This window comes from Salvelinus alpinus, chromosome 6 (genome assembly GCF_045679555.1).
Source record: "Salvelinus alpinus chromosome 6, SLU_Salpinus.1, whole genome shotgun sequence".
NCBI classification, from domain to species: domain Eukaryota; kingdom Metazoa; phylum Chordata; class Actinopteri; order Salmoniformes; family Salmonidae; genus Salvelinus; species Salvelinus alpinus.
This window is the reverse complement of record NC_092091.1, coordinates 97,848,685-97,868,599: the sequence shown is the minus strand read 5'-3', so window position 1 is coordinate 97,868,599 and position 19,915 is coordinate 97,848,685. Positions and strand designations below refer to the sequence as shown.

General features: G+C 45.8%; 2 protein-coding genes across 4 annotated transcripts in view; one reads left to right on the top strand and one right to left on the bottom strand.

Moving 5' to 3' along the window:
• The window catches only part of tapt1b (transmembrane anterior posterior transformation 1b), a 49,689-nt gene extending 35,292 nt beyond the window's left edge, over window positions 1-14,397 (bottom strand). For 2 of the 3 annotated variants that reach the window (XM_071408514.1, XM_071408515.1), the window contains exons 1-4: window positions 14,167-14,387; window positions 12,515-12,645; window positions 11,794-11,912; window positions 10,611-10,773 (exon numbers count right to left, since the gene is read on the bottom strand). In XM_071408514.1, the coding sequence (XP_071264615.1) occupies window positions 10,611-10,773; window positions 11,794-11,912; window positions 12,515-12,645; window positions 14,167-14,347 (594 nt within the window). In that variant the 5' untranslated portion in view covers window positions 14,348-14,387. Of the gene's footprint in view, window positions 1-10,610; window positions 10,774-11,793; window positions 11,913-12,514; window positions 12,646-14,166 lie in introns of all 3 variants that reach the window. The other variant, XM_071408516.1, reaches the window with a different exon arrangement.
• A 3,843-nt stretch (window positions 14,398-18,240) lies between these two features.
• Window positions 18,241-19,915, top strand: part of clrn2 (clarin 2) — a 29,030-nt gene continuing 27,355 nt past the window's right edge. Inside the window, exon 1 of the mRNA XM_071405034.1 lies at window positions 18,241-18,655. Coding sequence (XP_071261135.1) covers window positions 18,403-18,655 — 253 coding nt within the window. The 5' untranslated portion in view covers window positions 18,241-18,402. The remainder of the gene's footprint in view (window positions 18,656-19,915) is intronic.

The following is a 19,915-nucleotide window of genomic DNA, read 5'->3' as shown; positions in this document are numbered from 1 at the left end:
AAGCTGCAGGTGCAGGTGAGGTATTAAAAGCTGCAGGTGCAGGTGAGGTATTAAAAGCTGCAGGTACAGGTGAGGTATTAAAAGCTGCAGGTACAGGTGAGGTATGAAAGCTGCAGGTACAGGTGAGGTATTAAAAGCTGCAGGTACAGGTGAGGTATTAAAAGCTGCAGGTACAGGTGAGGTATGAAAGCTGCAGGTACAGGTGAGGTATTAAAAACTGCAGGTACAGGTGAGGTATTAAAAGCTGCAGGTACAGGTGAGGTATTAAAAGCTGCAGGTACAGGTGAGGTATGAAAAGCTGCAGGTACAGGTGAGGTATTAAAAGCTGCAGGTACAGGTGAGGTATGAAAAGATGCAGGTACAGGTGAGGTATGAAAAGCTGCAGGTACAGGTGAGGTATTAAAAGCTGCAGGTACAGGTGAGGTATTAAAAGCTGCAGGTACAGGTGAGGTATTAAAAGCTGTAGGTACAGGTGAGGTATTAAAAGCTGCAGGTACAGGTGAGGTATTAAAAGCTGCAGGTACAGGTGAGGTATTAAAAGATGCAGGTACAGGTGAGGTATGAAAAGCTGCAGGTACAGGTGAGGTATGAAAAGCTGCAGGTGAGGTATTAAAAGCTGCAGGTACAGGTGAGGTATGAAAAGCTGTAGGTGAGGTATGAAAAGCTGTAGGTACAGGTGAGGTATGAAAAGCTGCAGGTACAGGTGAGCTATTAAAAGCTGCAGGTACAAGTGAGGTATTAAAAGCTGCAGGTACAGGTGAGGTATGAAAAGCTGCAGGTACAGGTGAGGTATGAAAAGCTGCATGTACAGGTGAGGTATGAAAAGCTGCAGGTGCAGGTGAGGTATTAAAAGCTGCAGGTACAGGTGAGGTATTAAAAGCTGCAGGTGCAGGTGAGGTATTAAAAGCTGCAGGTACAGGTGAGGTATTAAAAGCTGCAGGTACAGGTGAGGTATGAAAGCTGCAGGTACAGGTGAGGTATTAAAAGCTGCAGGTACAGGTGAGGTATTAAAAGCTGCAGGTACAGGTGAGGTATTAAAAGCTGCAGGTACAGGTGAGGTATGAAAAGCTGCAGGTACAGGTGAGGTATGAAAAGCTGCAGGTACAGGTGAGGTATTAAAAGCTGCAGGTACAGGTGAGGTATGAAAAGATGCAGGTACAGGTGAGGTATGAAAAGCTGCAGGTACAGGTGAGGTATTAAAAGCTGCAGGTGAGGTATTAAAAGATGCAGGTACAGGTGAGGTATTAAAAACTGCAGGTACAGGTGAGGTATGAAAAGCTGCAGGTACAGGTGAGGTATTAAAAGCTGCAGGTACAGGTGAGGTATGAAAAGATGCAGGTACAGGTGAGGTATTAAAAGCTGCAGGTACAGGTGAGGTATGAAAAGATGCAGGTACAGGTGAGGTATGAAAAGCTGCAGGTACAGGTGAGGTATTAAAAGCTGCAGGTGAGGTATTAAAAGATGCAGGTACAGGTGAGGTATTAAAAACTGCAGGTACAGGTGAGGTATTAAAAGCTGCAGGTACAGGTGAGGTATTAAAAGCTGTAGGTACAGGTGAGGTATTAAAAGCTGTAGGTACAGGTGAGGTATTAAAAGCTGCAGGTACAGGTGAGGTATGAAAAGCTGCAGGTACAGGTGAGGTATGAAAGCTGCAGGTACAGGTGAGGTATTAAAAACTGCAGGTACAGGTGAGGTATTAAAAGCTGCAGGTACAGGTGAGGTATTAAAAGCTGCAGGTACAGGTGAGGTATGAAAAGCTGCAGGTACAGGTGAGGTATTAAAAGCTGCAGGTACAGGTGAGGTATTAAAAGCTGCAGGTACAGGTGAGGTATGAAAAGCTGTAGGTACAGGTGAGGTATTAAAAGCTGTAGGTACAGGTGAGGTATTAAAAGACGCAGGTACAGGTGAGGTATGAAAGCTGCAGGTACAGGTGAGGTATTAAAAACTGCAGGTACAGGTGAGGTATTAAAAGCTGCAGGTACAGGTGAGGTATTAAAAGCTGCAGGTACAGGTGAGGTATTAAAAGCTGCAGGTACAGGTGAGGTATGAAAAGATGCAGGTACAGGTGAGGTATGAAAAGCTGCAGGTACAGGTGAGGTATTAAAAGCTGCAGGTACAGGTGAGGTATTAAAAGCTGTAGGTACAGGTGAGGTATTAAAAGCTGCAGGTACAGGTGAGGTATTAAAAGCTGCAGGTACAGGTGAGGTATTAAAAGATGCAGGTACAGGTGAGGTATGAAAAGCTGCAGGTACAGGTGAGGTATGAAAAGCTGCAGGTGAGGTATTAAAAGCTGCAGGTACAGGTGAGGTATGAAAAGCTGTAGGTGAGGTATGAAAAGCTGTAGGTACAGGTGAGGTATGAAAAGCTGCAGGTACAGGTGAGCTATTAAAAGCTGCAGGTACAAGTGAGGTATTAAAAGCTGCAGGTACAGGTGAGGTATGAAAAGCTGCAGGTACAGGTGAGGTATGAAAAGCTGCATGTACAGGTGAGGTATGAAAAGCTGCAGGTGCAGGTGAGGTATTAAAAGCTGCAGGTACAGGTGAGGTATTAAAAGCTGCAGGTGCAGGTGAGGTATTAAAAGCTGCAGGTACAGGTGAGGTATTAAAAGCTGCAGGTACAGGTGAGGTATGAAAAGCTGCAGGTGAGGTATTAAAAGCTGCAGGTACAGGTGAGGTATGAAAAGCTGTAGGTGAGGTATGAAAAGCTGTAGGTACAGGTGAGGTATGAAAAGCTGCAGGTACAGGTGAGGTATTAAAAGCTGCAGGTACAGGTGAGGTATTAAAAGCTGCAGGTACAGGTGAGGTATGAAAAGCTGTAGGTACAGGTGAGGTATTAAAAGCTGTAGGTACAGGTGAGGTATTAAAAGACGCAGGTACAGGTGAGGTATTAAAAGCTGCAGGTACAGGTGAGGTATTAAAAGCTGCAGGTGCAGGTGAGGTATTAAAAGCTGCAGGTACAGGTGAGGTATTAAAAGCTGCAGGTACAGGTGAGGTATGAAAGCTGCAGGTACAGGTGAGGTATTAAAAGCTGCAGGTACAGGTGAGGTATTAAAAGCTGCAGGTACAGGTGAGGTATGAAAAGCTGTAGGTACAGGTGAGGTATTAAAAGCTGTAGGTACAGGTGAGGTATTAAAAGACGCAGGTACAGGTGAGGTATGAAAGCTGCAGGTACAGGTGAGGTATTAAAAGCTGCAGGTACAGGTGAGGTATTAAAAGCTGCAGGTACAGGTGAGGTATGAAAAGCTGCAGGTACAGGTGAGGTATTAAAAGCTGCAGGTACAGGTGAGGTATGAAAAGATGCAGGTACAGGTGAGGTATGAAAAGCTGCAGGTACAGGTGAGGTATTAAAAGCTGCAGGTACAGGTGAGGTATTAAAAGCTGCAGGTACAGGCGAGGTATTAAAAGCTGTAGGTACAGGTGAGGTATTAAAAGCTGCAGGTACAGGTGAGGTATTAAAAGCTGCAGGTACAGGTGAGGTATTAAAAGATGCAGGTACAGGTGAGGTATGAAAAGCTGCAGGTACAGGTGAGGTATGAAAAGCTGCAGGTGAGGTATTAAAAGCTGCAGGTACAGGTGAGGTATGAAAAGCTGTAGGTGAGGTATGAAAAGCTGTAGGTACAGGTGAGGTATGAAAAGCTGCAGGTACAGGTGAGCTATTAAAAGCTGCAGGTACAAGTGAGGTATTAAAAGCTGCAGGTACAGGTGAGGTATGAAAAGCTGCAGGTACAGGTGAGGTATGAAAAGCTGCATGTACAGGTGAGGTATGAAAAGCTGCAGGTGCAGGTGAGGTATTAAAAGCTGCAGGTACAGGTGAGGTATTAAAAGCTGCAGGTGCAGGTGAGGTATTAAAAGCTGCAGGTACAGGTGAGGTATTAAAAGCTGCAGGTACAGGTGAGGTATGAAAGCTGCAGGTACAGGTGAGGTATTAAAAGCTGCAGGTACAGGTGAGGTATTAAAAGCTGCAGGTACAGGTGAGGTATTAAAAGCTGCAGGTACAGGTGAGGTATTAAAAGCTGCAGGTACAGGTGAGGTATGAAAAGCTGCAGGTACAGGTGAGGTATTAAAAGCTGCAGGTACAGGTGAGGTATGAAAAGATGCAGGTACAGGTGAGGTATGAAAAGCTGCAGGTACAGGTGAGGTATTAAAAGCTGCAGGTGAGGTATTAAAAGATGCAGGTACAGGTGAGGTATTAAAAACTGCAGGTACAGGTGAGGTATTAAAAGCTGCAGGTACAGCTGAGGTATTAAAAGCTGTAGGTACAGGTGAGGTATTAAAAGCTGTAGGTACAGGTGAGGTATTAAAAGCTGCAGGTACAGGTGAGGTATGAAAAGATGCAGGTACAGGTGAGGTATTAAAAGCTGCAGGTGCAGGTGAGGTATTAAAAGCTGCAGGTACAGGTGAGGTATTAAAAACTGCAGGTACAGGTGAGGTATTAAAAGCTGCAGGTACAGGTGAGGTATTAAAAGCTGCAGGTACAGGTGAGGTATTAAAAGCTGCAGGTGAGGTATTAAAAGATGCAGGTACAGGTGAGGTATTAAAAACTGCAGGTACAGGTGAGGTATTAAAAGCTGCAGGTACAGCTGAGGTATTAAAAGCTGTAGGTACAGGTGAGGTATTAAAAGCTGTAGGTACAGGTGAGGTATTAAAAGCTGCAGGTACAGGTGAGGTATGAAAAGATGCAGGTACAGGTGAGGTATTAAAAGCTGCAGGTGCAGGTGAGGTATTAAAAGCTGCAGGTACAGGTGAGGTATTAAAAACTGCAGGTACAGGTGAGGTATTAAAAGCTGCAGGTACAGGTGAGGTATTAAAAGCTGCAGGTACAGGTGAGGTATTACAAGCTGCAGGTACAGGTGAGGTATTAAAAGCTGCAGGTACAGGTGAGGTATTAAAAGCTGCAGGTACAGGTTAGGTATTAAAAGCTGTAGGTGAGGTATTAAAAGATGCAGGTAAAGGTGAGGTATTAAAAGCTGCAGGTGAGGTATTAAAAGATGCAGGTACAGGTGAGGTATTAAAAACTGCAGGTACAGGTGAGGTATTAAAAGCTGCAGGTACAGCTGAGGTATTAAAAGCTGTAGGTACAGGTGAGGTATTAAAAGCTGTAGGTACAGGTGAGGTATTAAAAGCTGCAGGTACAGGTGAGGTATGAAAAGCTGCAGGTACAGGTGAGGTATTAAAAACTGCAGGTACAGGTGAGGTATTAAAAGCTGCAGGTACAGGTGAGGTATTAAAAGCTGCAGGTACAGGTGAGGTATTAAAAGCTGCAGGTACAGGTGAGGTATTACAAGCTGCAGGTACAGGTGAGGTATTACAAGCTGCAGGTACAGGTGAGGTATTAAAAGCTGCAGGTACAGGTGAGGTATTAAAAGCTGCAGGTACAGGTGAGGTATGAAAAGCTGCAGGTACAGGTGAGGTATTAAAAGCTGCAGGTACAGGTGAGGTATTAAAAGCTGCAGGTACAGGTGAGGTATGAAAAGCTGTAGGTACAGGTGAGGTATGAAAAGCTGCAGGTACAGGTGAGGTATTAAAAGCTGCAGGTACAGGTGAGGTATTAAAAGCTGCAGGTACAGGTGAGGTATGAAAAGCTGTAGGTACAGGTGAGGTATGAAAAGCTGTAGGTACAGGTGAGGTATTAAAAGCTGTAGGTACAGGTGAGGTATTAAAAGACGCAGGTACAGGTGAGGTATTAAAAGCTGCAGGTGCAGGTGAGGTATTAAAAGCTGCAGGTGCAGGTGAGGTATTAAAAGCTGCAGGTACAGGTGAGGTATTAAAAGCTGCAGGTACAGGTGAGGTATGAAAGCTGCAGGTACAGGTGAGGTATTAAAAGCTGCAGGTACAGGTGAGGTATTAAAAGCTGCAGGTACAGGTGAGGTATGAAAAGCTGTAGGTACAGGTGAGGTATTAAAAGCTGTAGGTACAGGTGAGGTATTAAAAGACGCAGGTACAGGTGAGGTATGAAAGCTGCAGGTACAGGTGAGGTATTAAAAACTGCAGGTACAGGTGAGGTATTAAAAGCTGCAGGTACAGGTGAGGTATTAAAAGCTGCAGGTACAGGTGAGGTATGAAAAGCTGCAGGTACAGGTGAGGTATTAAAAGCTGCAGGTACAGGTGAGGTATGAAAAGATGCAGGTACAGGTGAGGTATGAAAAGCTGCAGGTACAGGTGAGGTATTAAAAGCTGCAGGTACAGGTGAGGTATTAAAAGCTGCAGGTACAGGTGAGGTATTAAAAGCTGTAGGTACAGGTGAGGTATTAAAAGCTGCAGGTACAGGTGAGGTATTAAAAGCTGCAGGTACAGGTGAGGTATTAAAAGATGCAGGTACAGGTGAGGTATGAAAAGCTGCAGGTACAGGTGAGGTATGAAAAGCTGCAGGTGAGGTATTAAAAGCTGCAGGTACAGGTGAGGTATGAAAAGCTGTAGGTGAGGTATGAAAAGCTGTAGGTACAGGTGAGGTATGAAAAGCTGCAGGTACAGGTGAGCTATTAAAAGCTGCAGGTACAAGTGAGGTATTAAAAGCTGCAGGTACAGGTGAGGTATGAAAAGCTGCAGGTACAGGTGAGGTATGAAAAGCTGCATGTACAGGTGAGGTATGAAAAGCTGCAGGTGCAGGTGAGGTATTAAAAGCTGCAGGTACAGGTGAGGTATTAAAAGCTGCAGGTGCAGGTGAGGTATTAAAAGCTGCAGGTACAGGTGAGGTATTAAAAGCTGCAGGTACAGGTGAGGTATGAAAGCTGCAGGTACAGGTGAGGTATTAAAAGCTGCAGGTACAGGTGAGGTATTAAAAGCTGCAGGTACAGGTGAGGTATTAAAAGCTGCAGGTACAGGTGAGGTATTAAAAGCTGCAGGTACAGGTGAGGTATGAAAAGCTGCAGGTACAGGTGAGGTATTAAAAGCTGCAGGTACAGGTGAGGTATGAAAAGCTGCAGGTACAGGTGAGGTATGAAAAGCTGCAGGTACAGGTGAGGTATTAAAAGCTGCAGGTGAGGTATTAAAAGATGCAGGTACAGGTGAGGTATTAAAAACTGCAGGTACAGGTGAGGTATTAAAAGCTGCAGGTACAGCTGAGGTATTAAAAGCTGTAGGTACAGGTGAGGTATTAAAAGCTGTAGGTACAGGTGAGGTATTAAAAGCTGCAGGTACAGGTGAGGTATTAAAAGCTGCAGGTACAGGTGAGGTATGAAAAGATGCAGGTACAGGTGAGGTATTAAAAGCTGCAGGTGCAGGTGAGGTATTAAAAGCTGCAGGTACAGGTGAGGTATTAAAAACTGCAGGTACAGGTGAGGTATTAAAAGCTGCAGGTACAGGTGAGGTATTAAAAGCTGCAGGTACAGGTGAGGTATTACAAGCTGCAGGTACAGGTGAGGTATTAAAAGCTGCAGGTACAGGTGAGGTATTAAAAGCTGTAGGTGAGGTATTAAAAGATGCAGGTAAAGGTGAGGTATTAAAAGCTGCAGGTGAGGTATTAAAAGATGCAGGTACAGGTGAGGTATTAAAAACTGCAGGTACAGGTGAGGTATTAAAAGCTGCAGGTACAGGTGAGGTATTAAAAGCTGCAGGTGAGGTATTAAAAGATGCAGGTACAGGTGAGGTATTAAAAACTGCAGGTACAGGTGAGGTATTAAAAGCTGCAGGTACAGCTGAGGTATTAAAAGCTGTAGGTACAGGTGAGGTATTAAAAGCTGTAGGTACAGGTGAGGTAGTAAAAGCTGCAGGTACAGGTGAGGTATTAAAAGCTGCAGGTACAGGTGAGGTATGAAAAGATGCAGGTACAGGTGAGGTATTAAAAGCTGCAGGTGCAGGTGAGGTATTAAAAGCTGCAGGTACAGGTGAGGTATTAAAAACTGCAGGTACAGGTGAGGTATTAAAAGCTGCAGGTACAGGTGAGGTATTAAAAGCTGCAGGTACAGGTGAGGTATTACAAGCTGCAGGTACAGGTGAGGTATTAAAAGCTGCAGGTACAGGTGAGGTATTAAAAGCTGCAGGTACAGGTGAGGTATTAAAAGCTGTAGGTGAGGTATTAAAAGATGCAGGTAAAGGTGAGGTATTAAAAGCTGCAGGTGAGGTATTAAAAGATGCAGGTACAGGTGAGGTATTAAAAACTGCAGGTACAGGTGAGGTATTAAAAGCTGCAGGTACAGCTGAGGTATTAAAAGCTGTAGGTACAGGTGAGGTATTAAAAGCTGTAGGTACAGGTGAGGTATTAAAAGCTGCAGGTACAGGTGAGGTATGAAAAGATGCAGGTACAGGTGAGGTATTAAAAGCTGCAGGTACAGGTGAGGTATTAAAAACTGCAGGTACAGGTGAGGTATTAAAAGCTGCAGGTACAGGTGAGGTATTAAAAGCTGCAGGTACAGGTGAGGTATTACAAGCTGCAGGTACAGGTGAGGTATTACAAGCTGCAGGTACAGGTGAGGTATTAAAAGCTGCAGGTACAGGTGAGGTATTAAAAGCTGCAGGTACAGGTGAGGTATGAAAAGCTGCAGGTACAGGTGAGGTATTAAAAGCTGCAGGTACAGGTGAGGTATGAAAAGCTGCAGGTGAGGTATTAAAAGCTGCAGGTACAGGTGAGGTATGAAAAGCTGTAGGTGAGGTATGAAAAGCTGTAGGTACAGGTGAGGTATGAAAAGCTGCAGGTACAGGTGAGGTATTAAAAGCTGCAGGTACAGGTGAGGTATTAAAAGCTGCAGGTACAGGTGAGGTATGAAAAGCTGTAGGTACAGGTGAGGTATTAAAAGCTGTAGGTACAGGTGAGGTATTAAAAGACGCAGGTACAGGAGAGGTATTAAAAGCTGCAGGTGCAGGTGAGGTATTAAAAGCTGCAGGTGCAGGTGAGGTATTAAAAGCTGCAGGTACAGGTGAGGTATTAAAAGCTGCAGGTACAGGTGAGGTATGAAAGCTGCAGGTACAGGTGAGGTATTAAAAGCTGCAGGTACAGGTGAGGTATTAAAAGCTGCAGGTACAGGTGAGGTATGAAAAGCTGTAGGTACAGGTGAGGTATTAAAAGCTGTAGGTACAGGTGAGGTATTAAAAGACGCAGGTACAGGTGAGGTATTAAAAGCTGCAGGTGCAGGTGAGGTATTAAAAGCTGCAGGTGCAGGTGAGGTATTAAAAGCTGCAGGTACAGGTGAGGTATTAAAAGCTGCAGGTACAGGTGAGGTATGAAAGCTGCAGGTACAGGTGAGGTATTAAAAGCTGCAGGTACAGGTGAGGTATTAAAAGCTGCAGGTACAGGTGAGGTATGAAAGCTGCAGGTACAGGTGAGGTATTAAAAACTGCAGGTACAGGTGAGGTATTAAAAGCTGCAGGTACAGGTGAGGTATTAAAAGCTGCAGGTACAGGTGAGGTATGAAAAGCTGCAGGTACAGGTGAGGTATTAAAAGCTGCAGGTACAGGTGAGGTATGAAAAGATGCAGGTACAGGTGAGGTATGAAAAGCTGCAGGTACAGGTGAGGTATTAAAAGCTGCAGGTACAGGTGAGGTATGAAAAGCTGCAGGTACAGGTGAGGTATTAAAAGCTGCAGGTACAGGTGAGGTATTAAAAGCTGCAGGTACAGGTGAGGTATTAAAAGCTGTAGGTACAGGTGAGGTATTAAAAGCTGTAGGTACAGGTATAATATAGAGTTTGATGAGACTGTCCTCTGATCAGGTGGTACATCATGCCCTAGTCTCAGTGTGTTACCTCCAGCATGTTGTAGATAATATATAGTTTGATGAGACTGTCCTCTGATCAGGTGGTACATCATGCCCTAGTCTCAGTGTGTTACCTCCAGCATGTTGTAGATAATATATAGTTTGATGAGACTGTCCTCTGATCAGGTGGTACATCATGCCCTAGTCTCAGTGTGTTACCTCCAGCATGTTGTAGATAATATATAGTTTGATGAGACTGTCCTCTGATCAGGTGGTACATCATGCCCTAGTCTCAGTGTGTTACCTCCAGCATGTTGTAGATAATATATAGTTTGATGAGACTGTCCTCTGATCAGGTGGTACATCATGCCCTAGTCTCAGTGTGTTACCTCCAGCATGTTGTAGATAATATAGAGTTTGATGAGACTGTCCTCTGATCAGGTGGTACATCATGCCCTAGTCTCAGTGTGTTACCTCCAGCATGTTGTAGATAATATATAGTTTGATGAGACTGTCCTCTGATCAGGTGGTACATCATGCCCTAGTCTCAGTGTGTTACCTCCAGCATGTTGTAGATAATATAGAGTTTGATGAGACTGTCCTCTGATCAGGTGGTACATCATGCCCTAGTCTCAGTGTGTTACCTCCAGCATGTTGTAGATAATATAGAGTTTGATGAGACTGTCCTCTGATCAGGTGGTACATCATGCCCTAGTCTCAGTGTGTTACCTCCAGCATGTTGTAGATAATATATAGTTTGATGAGACTGTCCTCTGATCAGGTGGTACATCATGCCCTAGTCTCAGTGTGTTACCTCCAGCATGTTGTAGATAATATATAGTTTGATGAGACTGTCCTCTGATCAGGTGGTACATCATGCCCTAGTCTCAGTGTGTTACCTCCAGCATGTTGTAGATAATATATAGTTTGATGAGACTGTCCTCTGATCAGGTGGTACATCATGCCCTAGTCTCAGTGTGTTACCTCCAGCATGTTGTAGATAATATACAGTTTGATGACAGACTGTCCTCTGATCAGGTGGTACATCATGCTGTAATCCACGTAGCTCATCATGACGTAACACAAGACCATGATGAGCCCCTTCAACACGTCACAGACCTGGGCTGGCTGGAGGAGAGGAGACCCCCTGTGGTGGAGAGGAGAGAGAGGAGAGTTAGCATGATGAACCCCCTTCAACACATCACAGACCTGGAGGAGAGGAGAGGAGACCCCCTGTGGTGGAGAGGAGAGAGAGGAGAGTTAGCATGATGAACCCCCTTCAACACATCACAGACCTGGAGGAGAGGAGAGGAGACCCCCTGTGGTGGAGAGGAGAGAGAGGAGAGTTAGCATGATGAACCCCCTTCAACACATCACAGACCTGGAGGAGAGGAGAGGAGACATTTTTTACATTTACATTTTAGTCATTTAGCAGACGCTCTTATCCAGAGCGACTTACAGTAGAGTGCATACATTTTATAACATTTTGTTACATACTGAGACAAGGATATCCCTACCGGCCAAACCCTCCCTAACCCGGACGACGCTATGCCAATTGTGCGTCGCCCCACGGATCTCCCGGTTGCGGCCGGCTGCGACAGAGCCTGGGCGCGAACCCAGAGACTCTGGTGGCGCAGCTAGCACTGCGATGCAGTGCCCTAGACCACTGCGCCACCCGGGACACCCACCCACAGTAGAGACCCCCTGTGGAGGAGAGGACACACCCTGGACAGGACACCAGTCCATCTCAGGACCCCCAGTCTATCTCCTTAATGCCGAGTGGCAAGCAGAGGGGCATCAGGTCCCATTTTTACAGTAGATGTACAGTGTGTACATATTACCAGTCAAAAGGTTGGGCACACCTACTCATTCCAGGGTTTTTCTTTATTTTTACTATTTTCTACATTGTAGAATAATAGTGAAGACATCAAAACTATGAAATAAAACATATGAAATCATGTAGTAACCAAAAAAGTGTTAAACAAATCAATATATTTGAGATTCTTCAAAGTAGCCACCCTTTGCCTTGATGACAGCTTTGCACACTCATTGGCATTCTCTCAACCAGCTTCACCTGGAATGAGTTGAACAGGGTTTCATATACATAATAATACATAACACAATGCTATTCTACAGGTCAGAGACAGTTGCTGTGTAGGTGTGTTACCTCAGACCACAGCAGGGCAGGGTCAGTAGTTGGACGAGGGCCAGTAGGACTCTGAGAGGCAGCAGAGTGAACACGTACAGGAAGGCATCCAGACACAGGAAGAAGCCAAACAGCATCAACTACACAGAGAGACAGAGATTCACTATGTTGACTGTCTATTTCAGCTGCCTTGACAATGTCAACACGTTTCCCATGCCAATAACGCCCCTTTGAATTGACATTTAATAAAGGGATGGAGAGAGAGGATGGGAAGAGGAGGAGGAAGGGGGAGGAAGAGCGGGAGGAGGAAGGGCAGGAGGAGGGAGGAAGAGCAGGAGGAGGAAGGGCGGGAAGAGGAAGGGCGGGAGGAGTAGGGGGAGGAAGAGCGGGAGGAGGGGGAAGAAGAGCCCGGAGGAGTAGGGGGAGGAAGAAGAGCCCGGAGGAGGAAGAGCGAGAGGAGGAAGAGCGGGAGGAGTAGGGGGAGGAAGAAGAGCCCGGAGGAGGAAGAGCGAGAGGAGGAGGGAGGAAGAGCGGGAGGAGGGGGAGGAAGAGCGGGAGGAGGAAGAGCGGGAGGAGGAAGAGCGGGAGGAGGAGGAGGAAGAGCGGGAGGAGGAAGAGCGGGAGGAGGAAGAGCGGGAGGAGAAAGAGGAGGAGGAGGAAGAGCAGGAGAGAGTGGGACAACCTCAACCAAGGTGTTGTGTGGTTCTGAAATGGTGATGTGTGTGTGTGTGTGTGTGTGTACCTTCTCTAGTTCTTTGGGGATGCGGAGGCAGGTGTAGACCCTCTCTCGTCTCTCTGTGTATTTAGCCTCGTTGTGTTCCAGGAAGTATCCTCGGGTCAGCTCCGCCCCCATGAACCTCACTAGGGACAGATCTACACAACACACACACACACACACAAATTATTAAGAGTGTAACTGCTCCTCAATCCCTCCATCTACAGCTGTCCCCACTGCTCCTCAATCCCTCCATCTACAGCTGTCCACACTGCTCCTCAATCCCTCCATCTACAGCTGTCCACACTGCTCCTCAATCCCTCCATCTACAGCTGTCCCCACTGCTCCTCAATCCCTCCATCTACAGCTGTCCACACTCCTCCTCAATCCCTCCATCTACAGCTGTCCACACTGCTCCTCAATCTGTCCATCTACAGCTGTCCCCACTGCTCCTCAATCCCTCCATCTACAGCTGTCCACACTCCTCCTCAATCCCTCCATCTACAGCTGTCCACACTGCTCCTCAATCTGTCCATCTACAGCTGTCCCCACTGCTCCTCAATCCCTCCATCTACAGCTGTCCACACTGCTCCTCAATCCCTCCATCTACAGCTGTCCCCACTGCTCCTCAATCCCTCCATCTACAGCTGTCCCCACTGCTCCTCAATCCCTCCATCTACAGCTGTCCACACTGCTCCTCAATCCCTCCATCTACAGCTGTCCACACTGCTCCTCAATCCCTCCATCTACAGCTGTCCCCACTGCTCCTCAATCTGTCCATCTACAGCTGTCCACACTGCTCCTCAATCCCTCCATCTACAGCTGTCCCCACTGCTCCTCAATCTGTCCATCTACAGCTGTCCCCACTGCTCCTCAATCTGTCCATCTACAGCTGTCCCCACTGCTCCTCAATCTGTCCACACTGCTCCTCAATCTGTCCATCTACAGCTGTCCACACTCCTCCTCAATCCCTCCATCTACAGCTGTCCACACTCCTCCTCAATCCCTCCATCTACAGCTGTCCACACTGCTCCTCAATCCCTCCATCTACAGCTGTCCACACTGCTCCTCAATCTGTCCCCACTGTACCTCTGTCTGTCCCCACTGCACCTCTGTCTGTCTAGGTGCTAGCTACAACAAGCTAGTTAGCTGGCAAGCTGTAACCCTGCAAAGCTAGCTGGCTGTGTTCTGTTAGCTAGCTACTACTACTACTACTACTACTACTACTACTACTACTACTACCGTTAGCTAGCTAGCTGGCTGGCTGTGTAACTAACTGCGTACTATTGTTTGGATGCTGAAATCCGTGATTACTTTAGTATTTTTGTAAAAACGTAATTTAATGTGACGTTGGAGCGCCAGTCCGCCCACACGAGTAGCGGCTCAACAACTCCGTCGTTTACCGGGCCGGTGTGGCTAGCTACCCGGCTGGTGTGGCTAGCTAGCCGGCTGGCTACCCGGCTGGTGTGGCTGGCTAGCCGGCTGGCTACCCGGCTGGTGTGGCTGGCTAGCCGGCTGGCTACCCGGCTGGTGTGGCTGGCTACCCGGCTGGTGTGGCTAGCTGACCGGCTGTGTTTGTTTACGAACGGAGCCCCGTCCACACTCACCTGAACCAGTACCTGGGCTTGAAACGAGACCAGAGAGCTCTCCTCCGGCATAGGTGCTGGTTCAGTACTCACCAGACAGACTCCGTTTCTTGTCCTTCTGGACTTTCTTCTTGTCGTAAAACCCCAGCGTCTCCGTCACCTCGGAGGTCTCCTTCGACCCCCGGCTCTCACTACCTCCCTCCATCCGTCTCTCCCTGCCCTCTTTCTCCGGTTCGCTCTCCTCTCCCTGAGCCGCTGCTAAGGAGTCCGCCATCTTGTTCTACGGCTCGGCTGGCAGACAGGCGCGTCACTTCCGTGGGTCCGTCACCACGTAGCGCCAGAAACACAAACATACATCTACTGTTTGTCTACCTGAAGTCAGACACCATAGAGAAGGATAGAGGCCTCTAGTAGACAAAAGGCTATATTAACATATACGTCTACCTGAAGTCAGACACCATAGAGAAGGATAGAGGCCTCTAGTAGACAAAAGGCTATATTAACATATACGTCTACCTGAAGTCAGACACCATAGAGAAGGATAGAGGCCTCTAGTAGACAAAAGGCTATATTAACATATACGTCTACCTGAAGTCAGACACCATAGAGAAGGATAGAGGACTCTAGTAGACAAAAGGCTATATTAACATATACGTCTACCTGAAGTCAGACACCATAGAGGAGGATAGAGGCCTCTAGTAGACAAAAGGCTATATTAACATATACGTCTACCTGAAGTCAGACACCATAGAGGAGGATAGAGGCCTCTAGTAGACAAAAGGCTATATTAACATATACGTCTACCTGAAGTCAGACACCATAGAGAAGGATAGAGGTCTCTAGTAGACAAAAGGCTATATTAACATATACGTCTACCTGAAGTCAGACACCATAGAGAAGGATAGAGGACTCTAGTAGACAAAAGGCTATATTAACATATACGTCTACCTGAAGTCAGACACCATAGAGAAGGATAGAGGACTCTAGTAGACAAAAGGCTATATTAACATATACGTCTACCTGAAGTCAGACACCATAGAGAAGGATAGAGGTCTCTAGTAGACAAAAGGCTATGTTTACATATACGTCTACTGCATACCACTGCTGGCTTGCTTCTGAAGCTAAGCAGGGTTGGTCCTGGTCAGTCCCTGGATGGGAGACCAGGTGCTGCTGGAAGTGGTGTTGGAGGGCCAGTAGGAGGCACTCTTTCCTCTGGTCTAAACAAAGATCCCAATGCCCCAGGGCAGTGATTGGGGACACTGCTCTGTGTAGGGTGCCGTCTTTCGGATGGGACGTTAAACGGGTGTCCTGACTCTCTGAGGTCATTAAAGATCCCATGGCACTTATCGTAAGAGTAGGGGTGTTAACCCCGGTGTCCTGGCTAAATTCCCAATCTGGCCCTCAACCATCACGGTCACCTAATAATCCCCAGTTTACAATTGGCTCATTCATCCCCCTCCTCTCCCCTGTAACTATTCCCCAGGTCGTTGCTGCAAATGAGAACGTGTTCTCAGTCAACTTACCTGGTAAAATAACGGTAAAATAAAATAAAAAATAAATATGACCTGAAGTCAGACACCATAGAGAAGGATAGAGGCCTCTAGTAGACAAAAGGCTATGTTAACATGGGCCGCCCCACTGTGACGTGACATTTTGGGGAGAGCTTTTGCAGAGACGGGGATGGTGGTTGGAAGAGCGGGGCTTGTTTGAAATTAAAAAGTGTCGTGGTAGCTTTTGATAAAGAATTAACATCAAGATGAAGCAGCTGCATTATAAGTGGGATGTCCCTCTATATAAATACATTTGATTTGATATGTACTGTTGAGCGCGACATCCCGATGGGTTCCTGCTGATTGTACTTGAGAAAGCAAGAACTAGATGTATGTCAGGAGAAGTGCAGTAATATCATGTTATCATACTTGGAATACGGAGGAAGGAATGGAGGGAAAAGAGAGGCAGAGGAGGTCTGAGAGAGGGAGGAAGACTGTGAGCTTGAGTCTGTTAAAAATGGCCCGGAAAAAAAGTGAGATGGTTTGTTAAAGAAGAATGGTAGAAAGTGTAAACAGAGTGAGCTGAAGACAGGAGGAGACATGGAAGTGAAGGAGGGTGAACTACTATCCTGTATAAAGCACCATTCTGCACTAAATGTAATTTTTAATCAGACATTTAGAACAACACAAATAAATAATCATAACACGATATAAATATAATATATTTATTATATAATTAACAAAGACAACTAGAAACAAATTGTAGTATCTAAATATAAATAAATAAAGAGAATCAAATGATTACACTATTACACTATTGCTGACAAAAACAACATACAAATAAATCTCACAAATCCTACATCACACAAACAGCTTATAAAGAAGAGAAACTGATCGCGCAAAGGTCACCATTCTTAATTATTATTATAATAATTTTATACAGGATACTAGTGCAGGATACTAGTCTAGACAATATAGTAGTCTATACAGGATAGTAGTCTATACAGGATAGTAGTCTTTACAGGATAGTAGTCTATATAGGATAGTAGTCTATACAGGATAGTAGTCTATACAGGATAGTAGTCTATACAGGATAGTAGTCTATACAGGATAGTAATCTATACAGGATAGTAGTCTATACAGGATAGTAGTCTACATTGACTGTCTTCTGTATATTACTGTGTACTGTATGACTGGCAGACAGACAGGAAGTGTCTTCTGTATATTACTGTGTACTGTATGACTGGCAGACAGACAGGAAGTGTCTTCTGTATATTACTGTGTACTGTATGACTGGCAGACAGACAGGAAGTGTCTTCTGTATATTACTGTGTACTGTATGACTGGCAGACAGACAAGAAGTGTATTCTGTATATTCCTGTGTACTGTATGACTGGCAGACAGACAGGAAGTGTCTTCTGTATATTACTGTGTACTGTATGACTGGCAGACAGACAGGAAGTGAAATCGTTCAGGAACCCTGAGCATCAAAGGTCAAGTCTCATCAATAAATAATCAATCAATCTATTACAACACTAAAACAGCAGCTAAAGGTTAACACACACACACACACACACACACACACACACACACACACACACACACACACACACACACACACACACACACACACACACACACACACACACACACACACACACACACACATCCAGAGAGAGAGAGACAGAGAGAGAGAGACAGAGAGGGTGAAGAATGGATGAGAGAGTGTACCATTTGTACATTGTTACAACACTGTATATATATAAAATGACATTTGTAATGTCTTTCTTGTTTTGAAACTTCTGTATGTGTAATGTTTACTGTTAATTTGTATTGTTTATTTCACTTTTGTGTATTATCTACCTCACTTGCTTTGGCAATGTTAACACATGTTTCCCATGCCAATAAAGCCCCTTGAATTGAATTGAATTGAATTGAGAGAGAGAGAGAGAGAGAGAGAGAGGAGGGTGGAGAGAGAGAGACAGAGAGACAGAGACAGAGAGAGAGAGAGAGAGACAGAGAGACAGAGACAGAGACAGAGAGAGAGAGAGACAGACAGAGAGACAGAGAGAGAGACAGAGAGAGAGAGAGAGAGAGAGAGAGAGAGAGAGAGAGAGAGAGAGAGAGAGAGAGAGAGAGAGAGAGAGAGAGAGAGAGAGAGAGAGAGAGAGAGAGAGAGAGAGAGAGAGAGACAGAGAGGGAGACAGAGAGAGAGAGAGGGGGGAGGGTGTTAGTAGGGCAGCATGTAACCCAGTGACTAGCAGCCCAACAGCATGCTGGGATAGAGTTTCTTCCTGTAACAGATCCCTCTGATCTGACCGTCACAGACTGGATCTCAGCTTTTAACGGCAGCCTCTCTACCAGGTATCACAACAGGCTGTTTCAGTTCACAGTGTTTTGATGTTATGACCAACAACCACCGACTGAAATAACACCTCCGGACCGGCTGGGATGATCCCGACCCTCGGTATGCCTGTGGGGTGTTCCCATGCGCTCTGCTTCAAAAGCAGCACTGCATACAAAGGTCAAGTTGTAAGAGAGGGAATGCCGTGAGGAGAGGAGACGAGAGGAGACGAGAGGAGACGAGAGGAGAGGAGAGGAGACGAGAGGAGACGAGAGGAGAGGAGAGGAGAGAGGAGACGAGAGGAGAGGAGAGGAGAGAGAGGAGAGGGAGAGGAGAGGAGGAGAGGAGAGGAGAGGACCGTACCGCCGCCACATGAAGACATGAACAGATAGACATGGAGGTGGAACGTAAAGACATTTGTTGTTATTTTTGTTGTTATTGTTGTTTATCCAAACCCAGCGCGTTTCAGCGAGGCACCCTGACAGACCGCACGCCATGCCGTCGTTATGGAAACGTTTGACCTTTTCCTTCGCCACCCTGCTCTGCGTGCTCTCTGCCACTCTGCTGCTGGTGGCCCTGGCGACGGAGCGCTGGGTCAGCGGGAGGATCCTGTGCGGTACCGGGGCAGAGCTGGTCAGCGCCAACTGTACTGAACTGGACAAGTTTACCGGACACGTCTACTACGGGTTGTTCCAGGGTCAGAAGACGAGGAGGTGTGGACTGGGAAACCGTAGCTCAAAGATACACAGTAAAGATATCTACTACAGACTGTTATGGGGATATCTACTACAGACTGTTATGGGGGATATCTACTACAGACTGTTATGGGGATATCTACTACAGACTGTTATGGGGGATATCTACTATAGACTGTTATGGGGATATCTACTACAGACTGTTATGGGGGATATCTACTACAGACTGTTATGGGGGATATCTACTATAGACTGTTATGGGGGATATCTACTACAGACTGTTATGGGGATATCTACTACAGACTGTTATGGGGGATATCTACTACAGACTGTTATGGGGATATCTACTACAGACTGTTATGGGGGATATCTACTACAGACTGTTATGGGGGATATCTACTACAGACTGTTATGGGGGATATCTACTACAGACTGTTATGGGGATATCTACTACAGACTGTTATGGGGGATATCTACTATAGACTGTTATGGGGATATCTACTACAGACTGTTATGGGGGATATCTACTACAGACTGTTATGGGGGATATCTACTATAGACTGTTATGGGGGATATCTACTACAGACTGTTATGGGGATATCTACTACAGACTGTTATGGGGGATATCTACTACAGACTGTTATGGGGATATCTACTACAGACTGTTATGGGGGATATCTACTACAGACTGTTATGGGGGACATCTACTACAGACTGTTATGGGGATATCTACTACAGACTGTTATGGGGGATATCTACTACAGACTGTTATGGGGATATCTACTACAGACTGTTATGGGGGGATATCTACTACAGACTGTTATGGGGGATATCTACTGCAGACTGTTATGGGGATATCTACTACAGACTGTTATGGGGGATATCTACTACAGACTGTTATGGGGGATATCTACTACAGACTGTTATGGGGGATATCTACTACAGACTGTTATGGGGATATCTACTACAGACTGTTATGGGGGATATCTACTACAGACTGTTATGGGGGATATCTACTACAGACTGTTATGGGGGATATCTACTACAGACTGTTATGGGGGGATATCTACTACAGACTGTTATGGGGATATCTACTACATACTGTTATGGGGGATATCTACTACAGACTGTTATGGGGGATATCTACTACAGCCTGTTATGGGGATATCTACTACAGACTGTTATGGGGATATCTACTACAGACTGTTATGGGGGATATCTACTACAGACTGTTATGGGGGGATATCTACTACAGACTGTTATGGGGGATATCTACTACAGACTGTTATGGGGGATATCTACTACAGACTGTT